The following is a 9,194-nucleotide window of genomic DNA, read 5'->3' as shown; positions in this document are numbered from 1 at the left end:
GCAGGAAATTGATATTGAGTCCTTTATATTTCAGAATATACAACTGACACTGGTTTTAGGAGAAAAGTGGGGATTTTTTTTGAGTTAATGTGCAGCAGCTGTGGAGTGGTACATTATTTTAACTCCTGAAAAGTAAGTTTGAGACACTTAATTATAGTTAGTTTAAATAAGCAAAGAGGTTTGAGAATCATTAATTATGTAGGAGCTGGATGTAGCCCCAAAATGAATGGTGGGGGAGGGTTTCACTATGTGATTTTAAAAAAGTGAAGTAACAAGTACTCTCTTCTGTCAGTGTAATAGCATAAGACCTCCTTGGATGTCACTATGCGGAAACACATTGAACACTAAATAACACATAAAAAGAAATATAAGCAGCCCAGCATTCTCTCACCTTCTTCGCAATGATGACCTTTAAATCCAAGAGGGCAAAGGCAAATGTATGAATCTGCTTTGCTTGCAGTACAGGTACCACTGTTGATGCAGGACGCCTCGTCACAGATGCCACTGCTACACTCACCTAAACACAGAGCCAGAGCATTGATTTATCGGAGAAGTTTGTCAAAGAAGATTTATCTGGCTGTTGATCATTGCTACTAACCAATACAATTTTCTCTCCTGCCTAGATTCTTTCCCAATTTGTCAAATGGTGTGCAATTTAGACAAGGTAACTTGATTTTTAGCACTTTTTTTTAGTACCAGACCAGCAAGAGACCTTAAAAATAGCAAAAATTAGCCCTTTCTAACAAACCATGAGAGTTGTAGCTTTCAATCATTCCCTGGATTACTTTTCTTCTGATCTTGTTCCTATCTTTATTTTCTCATAAAATAGAAATCTCTTTAGATTGTTTACAAGCACTGTGACTTGTTTAATTTCAATTACCTTAAGTGCTTCTTTGTTCACTGTAAATTCATGCCATGGTAAGCATGGAAGGTGTTAATCAACATCAACTAATCTTATTAACTAAAATGAGATTGTCAGCCCTCTTGTCTGCACTAAAAGGGATCCATATCATCAGCATATGGGCTTTTTAAGAAGCATTTCTTCTATGCTGGCACATCAACTAAAATATCAAGACGATGATTTCTTCCTGCTGGAATTAAGCTGAAATTGTTGCAGAACAAATAATTTACTCATTTACTTCGCAAAACTGGTATCTATAAAGTTATGCAATGGTCAAATATACATCTGATGAAGTTCTTGTTGATTTTGTTTACTTTCTCCTTTATTTTAGTTTCTGATTAAATAATCTTCCTCTCATTGATAGTAACAAAAAGTGATCTTATACATTAAGAAAGCCCAAATAAGACATTTGTGGTGTTCAAGTGTAAGCACAGCATTTGGAAGGGCAAAGTGTTTATGACAAACTAAGAATTGCACATTTACTTTGAGGCACATTGAAATACCACCTTTGAGGTGCTATGAGACAGCTCTGACAATGAACACTGGAGAACAGTTTTGTTATCTGAGGAGACTGAGAGAAATCCTAAAACTACTGCAAGAAGGGGATATGCCCTTTTTGTTTTGTTTAAATACAGCACTCTCACTGTGAAGATGGTTTCCAGACCAGGACCCTACAAATCTTCAATGAGGTACTGGCCTTAGTTCAGTGCCAGCTTTACAGCTTGATTTCCCATCCCATAGCCGGAAAGAAAAGCACAGAGAAATATGCAGATGTAAAAATGGCTGATGTGCTGGTTCATCCCAATCGCTCTGCTGTCCGGGTTGGAAAATAACCTTTTCTCACCGGCTCAGGACAGAGGCAGTAATAACTCTCAGGTCATCTGGTACAACTCCCTGCCAGACCAGACTTGTCTCGTATTGCACATCGACAGATCTCCTGCCAGGCCCATTTTTCATTGTAGAGAGGGCAGGTCTGAGTACAGCAGTCATAACGCAGGGCTCCAGGGCTAATTCAAGGAGCATAAGCAAAATATACGAATCCCCCGGAAGGGAAAAAATTCTCCTTCTACGTGGAAGGGGACAATTGCCCCATGCCCAGCTGTGGCAGCAGGGGTGCTCGCAGTGCTCACTGAGCCATCTGTTCCCCTTCTGGGCTGCACTGTAACGGCCACGGTGAACAGGAGCGGGACAGGTATCTAGTCTCTAAGATCCCTCACATACTCATCAATTATCACGACAGTGACAGAAATGAGTAGCACTAGCTCTGTTTTATGGACAAGGAAACAGAGCCAAGACATGTGGGTAAACAAGGATCTAGATGTATCGAGTTTGAGACACAAACAGAAAACTACGACAACGCTCATCTCTACTGTGTCTGCTGCACCGTTAGTCAATGCTGGCAGAATGCTCAAACAGATCACAGCTAAAAAAAGTCTTTGAGAAACAGAAAAGGACAAGGAAGATAACAATAATGGGACAAGTCACAGCTTACTGGTTTGAGGGAAGGCTTGAACTGGAGCAGTCTTGGTATTTAAGGACAGGCTACTCTCACAGCATCTCAGTGACTTATCACAGCCTGCGGGCCAGCACAGATGACTACACCAAAAAGGCAAACCACAGGTCTGACAGCTGCATCTGCCTGGGTGCAGTGGCAGATGAGGAAGGAGGGAAGCTGCAGCGGGAGCACAGGGTCCTGCCGTGCCTGCTGCGAACCACGAGCGCTGCCTCCCCCGTCAGCCCCTTAGCTCACGGTCCGGTGGGACTTCTACTGCAGCTGACGGAGATGGCGCAGGGCAGGATGGACCCCTCTCCTCCCCACCCTCAGTTCTGCAGTCCATATACCACAGTACCCCTGATTAATACACTGTGCCAATAGGAAACAAACAAAGACTGGCTAGCAAAAAAAATCCCTAAACCCTAGTAGAGTTCACTTGCAATTTATTTATTTTAAGCTTAACTTATATGGCATATTGTTTGCAAGTCTCTCCTGGTACAATTTCATATAAGCGTGTGCAGCCACGTAAGGACAGTAAGTCTTTATCATTCAGCTTCAAGTCACACACGGCAGAACCCAGCATTTACTTTTATTGATGTTGATTGTTAATGCAGTAGTATGTGGAGCATTCATGGATGGGAATGAAGCTAGCTGCAATCCAAAAAGCAACAGAGATTAGGGCTTGGAGAACTTGAGCAGGGCTTTCATCTATCTATCTGAATTCCATAGATTCTCATTCTATCATGAAATTACTCTCTGCTTCCAAGATCTTATTCTTTTCAGCATCTGTTTCTTCGGCCACTCTGTTCCCCCCTTGTATTGCACAGAAGTTTGGTCTTGTTATCTAGAGAATACAGAGTGATTGTTAGGAAGTTTCCCATTAATCACTTCCTTCTTGGGATGCCAAACGCACAGCTACAGAAGAGAAGAAAGATGACTTTGTGGCTGAAGCATGGCATGGAATGTTCAGTGATATGGGATCTATTTCCTGCTTCTACCACTTGATTTCTGACTTGGGTTTACCCTTACTCTTAAACTGTTTAGACTGGGAGGTCATTAAAGCAAGGATTTTGTTGCCCCGTCTTTTTTTCAAGTGCCCATTACAGGATGAAATAGAGATGAATAAATAAGACAGGACTAGCTAATTAACTTCCCTACTTCTCCATCTTTTAATCTGTAAAGGGGGGATAATGTTATAATACCACTTCATAAAGCTGTTGAAAGAATTTATGCCATGGTATTTTTAAAACATACTGGAAATAGAAACAATGGATGGTTGAGAGGAAAACATATTTGCCTCAGCAGTAATGGGGTTTCACGGGGAAAAGCCCTTTGCAATGGCCACAGCACAGGACTGAAAGATCCCTGCATTGCTTTGGACAAGTGCAATGATGCTTTTAAGCAAAACACACTTTGTTGTGTCCATAGTGTTTTAAATACAAACACAGCGTGCATACTATCGATTTCTGATGATATGACTGCGTCAGTCAGGAGCATGAAGAGGCAACCTGAGAGATGTTGGCAGAAATGTTGCGACAGGACAAGGGGGAATGGTTTTAAACTAAAAGAGGGTAGATTCAGACTATATAGAAGGAAGAAATTTTTTACAATGACAGTGGTGAAACACTGCACAGGTTGCCCAGAGAGGTGGCAGATGCCCCATCCCTGGAAACATTCAAGGTCAGGTTGGACGGGGCTCTGAGCAACCTGACCTAGTAGAAAATGTCCCTGCTCATTGCAGGGGGATTGGACCAGATGACCTTTAAAGGTCCCTTCCAATCCAAACTATTCTATGATTCTATGAAATACTAGTGCAGACATAATTATATCGGCAACACTGAGTTTCCTGTTCGCTCATGAGAACTGGTTTTATTATTGTGCTCCATAACTGCATCCACAGGGTTTTTGGCATACTACAGTGATGTTTACTTGTACAATATGATAAAACTCTCCTACTACAGACTCAGCAAAAGCAATGTGCAAAGGCACAGAGAAATACCATGCCAAAAATAGAGACCACACCTTCCATCTCTCAAACCTGGACCACTGCTCATTTTTTTCAACAGGCAAAAAAAGTAACCCCAGGTTTATCACTGATTAAAGACTGCATACCATTACACTTACCAACATCAGCACCACTGAGAGCTTTCCCTAACGGCCAGGGTCTCATATCGATTATCTTTCCGTTGATGCTGAGCGACTGAATGCAGCCCTGAAACCCACGGCTGGTGCCTGTGGCTCTGCCCAGCCAGTACACGCTGGGGGCACCGCCAACGTAGAAGGGAGTCCGGAATGTTATTTTACTATATTGGCCCTGAAGGGAAAACAGAGGATGACACGATGTAGAACAGATATAACACCGGGTAAATAATTAAGCCACACAGTGTATAATCAATTTTTCTCCTCCACAAAGAATTGTGTCCGGGGATATGCAGGTTGCTCATTGGTAATTCCTTTCCATTAGTCATTCCTCTACTCAGTCTATCACTTTAAATGTTACTTTTTGCACCCGCATCCATCATGATAACATGGACAATTTAATGCAAAATAAAAAACTTAAAAATCACTGTGTTCTGAGGAGGCATTGTGATCTGTCTTTTGTTGCAATTTCTTCCTTTACTTTTGCCAAAATTTTTTGTCTTCTAAACCTTAAGCCCTGCGGGACACAGACCAATAGGATATTGCCTTTTCGACAGAACCCAGCAAGTGCTTAGTGTTGAATAATAATAAAATGACAAAAAACAACAGTAAAAACCAAGATAAGGCATAAACTGACACAACTACAACTTCAGCGGGGTTCTACTCACTCTGCCAGTGCTACATTTACTCCCCATCTTTTTCTTGTGACCTTAACCTGCCTAGAGAAACATACACGTACAAGTTTACTAACACTGCTATAGTGCACAGGAAGCAACAAAAAAAACCCCAAAACAAACTAAACAGAACTTTTTGGACCATTGAATCAACCTCCATGCTATTGTGGACAACAGAGCCATAATTCCTTCCATAAATTGATCAAAATATATGTCTTTTGCCTCTTACTCAAAGGCTGTTTCAAAACCTTACTGCCCTTTAAAAGAAAACGTTCAAAATTCCCACATTTATTCATGGCCAGTTTTTACCAATGTGCGGTAAAATCCAGCTCTCTGGATTTTTCACACCTGCCCTGCCTCCCTGGTATTTATAACAATAAATTATATCCCCACAGCCTATATTTTGCCAGGCTAAATAAGCCAAGGTTATTGAGTCTACGGGTGTGCACTCCACAGTGCACTGCAGAAACACATCAAAGGGATCTCAGTTTCAGGTGGAGCCTGTGGCTAAAGAGAGTTCAGATGTCCACAGGGTTTCATGGTGGGCATATGCCGGGGCTGTGGGCATATAACTCTGCATCCTGTCTCCAACCGCTTGCCATCTTCCATCATTTTTGGTGCTTCAGCCCTCCTTGGTCTATCAAGCTCCACTTCTCTTGTGGGCACTCTCTAAGACTGTTCAAGTCAAAATGAACCAGGTCAGAAAAGACTACCACTCTGCTGAGACTAATCCAGGTCATTCTAACTAGGAAGAGCTGAGGAGGACTCACTGGAGCAACAATCATAGAATCATAGAATCATAGAATCATTAAGGTTGGAAAAGACCTCTAAGATCATCAAGTCCAACCGTCAACCCAACACCACCATGCCCACTAAACCATGTCCCTAAGCGCCTCATCTACACGTCTTTTAAATACTTCCAGGGATGGTGACTCCACCACTTCCCTGGGCAGCCTGTTCCAATGCTTGACAACCCTTTTGGTGAAGAAATTTTTCCTAATGTCCAGTCTAAAACTCCCTTGGCACAAATTGAGGCCATTTCCTCTCGTCCTATCGCTGGTTACTTGGGAGAAGAGACCAACCCCCACCTGGCTACAACCTCCTTTCAGGTAGTTGTAGAGCGCGATGAGGTCTCCCCTCAGCCTCCTCTTCTCCAGACTAAACAGCCCCAGTTCCCTCAGCCGCTCCTCATAAGACTTGTGCTCCAGACCCTTCACCAGCTTTGTTGCCCTTCTCTGGACACGCTCCAGCACCTCAGTGTCCTTCTTGTAGTGAGGGGCCCAAAACAGAACACAGGATTCGAGGTGCGGCCTCACCAGGGCCGAGTACAGGGGCAATACTACATAGGAGCAGCAAGTTCTGGTGGAGAGCAGCACCTGGAGCAATTAACTTTTTTTCTGGTACAGCTGCAGCTAGAAGAATGTGTGTCCACTGTCAAACTCTTCTTGTAATAGATTCTGTGGACCATAACCCTCCTACTAGCCCTTTATTGCACATTTACTTCTTCGACTTTATCTTTCTTGGCTATGGGTGGTCATAGCCATGTGTAGCCAGATGCAGTCTTACCAAAGTGCTGCACAATGGCATTAGTCTTTACTGGACATCTCTCTTCTGATTCACATTTGCCCTTTGCACGGCCTCATAGCATTGGTAACACATAGCGACACATGGCAGACACTGAAATCCTTTCCTCTGTCATTTCCAGCTGATGAGAACTCAATGTGCGGCATTTTTTTCCCTTCAGTGCCTGCACATGAAAGTGTAAAGTAATAAGATGTCTGAAGCTGCTTTTTTTTCAGGGCTAAGGATGGCATGCTATAGTCACTATCAAAGGGAAGAGGAAAGACATCTGAAATAATTTGAAATTGTCTTCTTTTTCAGTGCCTTAATTTCACTTCTGTTTTCTGGCCTGGCAACAGACGAGCAAGTCAAGACATGAAATTGCTGGTGTTAACATAAGTCAGAGCAGAATATCTATCTCCATTACTGTGCTTAAATCTATGTCCATGGTATACATGTAATTACATTTCTGTATACAAACCTTGTGTGGCTATATGCATATTATACATAAATATATATACATATACACATATGCATCTAATTGTTCTGGCTGAGGAAGCAGAGCAGCTCCCTGAGGCTTGAAAAAGAAAGCAATCAGGGACAGCAGCTGTAAAACCTGGCAAACTTGACAGCAGCCTGTATCTGAGACCAGCAAAGTGTGGCAGAAGAGGGGCAGAGCAAGGATGGAGGACAACAGGAAAACTGTGATGGGATTCAGCGCTGGGATATTTCTCTATGTGATTTCTAGACTACGTATGTGGGAGAGTAGTCTGTACACTGATCCTGGTTCACTACACGCCCCAACACTGAAAATAAAAGTGTATCTTTTAAATCCGATCAGACTTCTGCCGGCAAGAAAAAATGTCATCATAATCTTGAGAGAGCCCAAGGTTGAGCTGCAGGTGCAGGATTACCTACCTGAGATTTTCCTGTGACTGGAGCATCATTGTCCATCCTGAGCCAGCCGTTCATCCCGTCTCTGAACAATGTGACGCTGTGCCAGTTCCCCAGCTTGATTTTGTTTTCACTCGTTATGACTGCAACTCCAGTGCCACAGTTGAACCTATGAGCATGAGACAGAGAGGGCAAGGTGACAATCTTACATTAACCAAATAACTGAAAGTTGTTTTTAGACTCCAAATATTCCCTTCGCTCCTGGGAACTTCTCTGTTTCACGCTGCATATTAGCCGACCACAGGAAAATTAGACAGCAGGTCTACATACGATCTGTTCTAAGTTTCAAACTTCATTATCTGTCTTTCTCCCATGGAGAAGATTTTGCATCCTCTGGCCGTACCAAGTGCATTGCAAAGCTTGCCAACAGCTGAAACTGTTTCAAGATGCAGCGTATTACAATCTGAGTTCCTGCTATCACAGTAATTTCTCTTAGAAATTTTTCTAGCTCCCTGGTGAAAGACAGTGCTACCTTAATAACTCTGCGATTCTATATGAAACTCAGTACTGATTGACAAGGAGACCTCCAGGAGAGTCTGTGGAGCTGAATGTGCACAAAACATGCCATTTTCTCTGACTGCTGTTCAGTGCAGGTGAACAGAAACACAACCAAGGCACATCACCCAATTTGTAATTTCCCACTTTTAAAGGACTCACCCTCCCAAGTAAGGAGATCCTTGAGATACTCTTTCATATGCTTTATATCTATGGGACAGCAAGAAACCCCTTCTATCCTCATTTTAAAAACCTGCAACTCCTATCTAAACAAGGGATATAAGATGAAGTTCCAGGCCCCTTCCTGGCGTTAAATCCTTTATTTTGCTATGTTATCTGCAGTTCCTTTTCCTGTGAAGCAAAAACATTGACTATGCACAGCGTGATATAGCATAAGCTTAGCAAATGCAGTGGCTCACTAGCATTTCTGATAACATTGCATTGAGCCCCGGACTAATGCCTTCAAGAAAACTTTTTATTTTGTCTTTACACCAAGGTCTGAGTAAAGAGTTCAACAGGGCACATGTCCACACACTAAAGAAGGATGAGAGAAAAAAATATTGAAGAACTGTTAAATGAAGTAATACTGTCCATTTTGTGCTGTCCTGGTTTCAGCTGGGATCGAGTTAATTTTCTTCCTAGTAGCTGGTATAGTGCTGTGTTTTGGATTCAGTGTGAGAATAATGTTGATAACACACTGACGTTTTGGTTGTTGCTAAGTAGTGCTTATATAGTCAAGGACTTTTCAGCTTCCCATGATCTGCCAGGTGCACAAGAAGCTGGGAGGGAGCACAGCCAGGACAGTTAACCCAACTGACCAAAGGGATATTCCATACCATATGACGTCATGCTCAACATATAAAGCTGGGGGAAGAAGAAGGAAGCGGGGGATGTTCAGAGTGATGGCGTTTGTCTTCCCCAGTAACCGTTACGCGTGATGGAGCCCTGCTTTCCTGGGGATGGCTGAACACCTGCC

General features: G+C 42.7%; 1 protein-coding gene across 1 annotated transcript in view; it reads right to left on the bottom strand.

The window, feature by feature from the left end:
* Positions 1 to 9,194, bottom strand: part of LOC104075754 (pikachurin-like) — a gene marked incomplete at its 3' end in the record, with an annotated part of 47,698 nt that overhangs the window by 9,468 nt on the left and 29,036 nt on the right. The window contains exons 11-13 of the mRNA XM_009576364.1: positions 7,688 to 7,832; positions 4,521 to 4,710; positions 392 to 517 (exon numbers count right to left, since the gene is read on the bottom strand). Coding sequence (XP_009574659.1) covers positions 392 to 517; positions 4,521 to 4,710; positions 7,688 to 7,832 — 461 coding nt within the window. The remainder of the gene's footprint in view (positions 1 to 391; positions 518 to 4,520; positions 4,711 to 7,687; positions 7,833 to 9,194) is intronic.

This window comes from Fulmarus glacialis, unplaced genomic scaffold, assembly GCF_000690835.1.
Source record: "Fulmarus glacialis isolate BGI_N327 unplaced genomic scaffold, ASM69083v1 scaffold37914, whole genome shotgun sequence".
Taxonomy (NCBI): Eukaryota; Metazoa; Chordata; class Aves; order Procellariiformes; family Procellariidae; genus Fulmarus; species Fulmarus glacialis.
The sequence above is the reverse complement of the archived record's forward strand: the minus strand, read 5'-3'. Positions and strand labels throughout refer to the sequence as shown.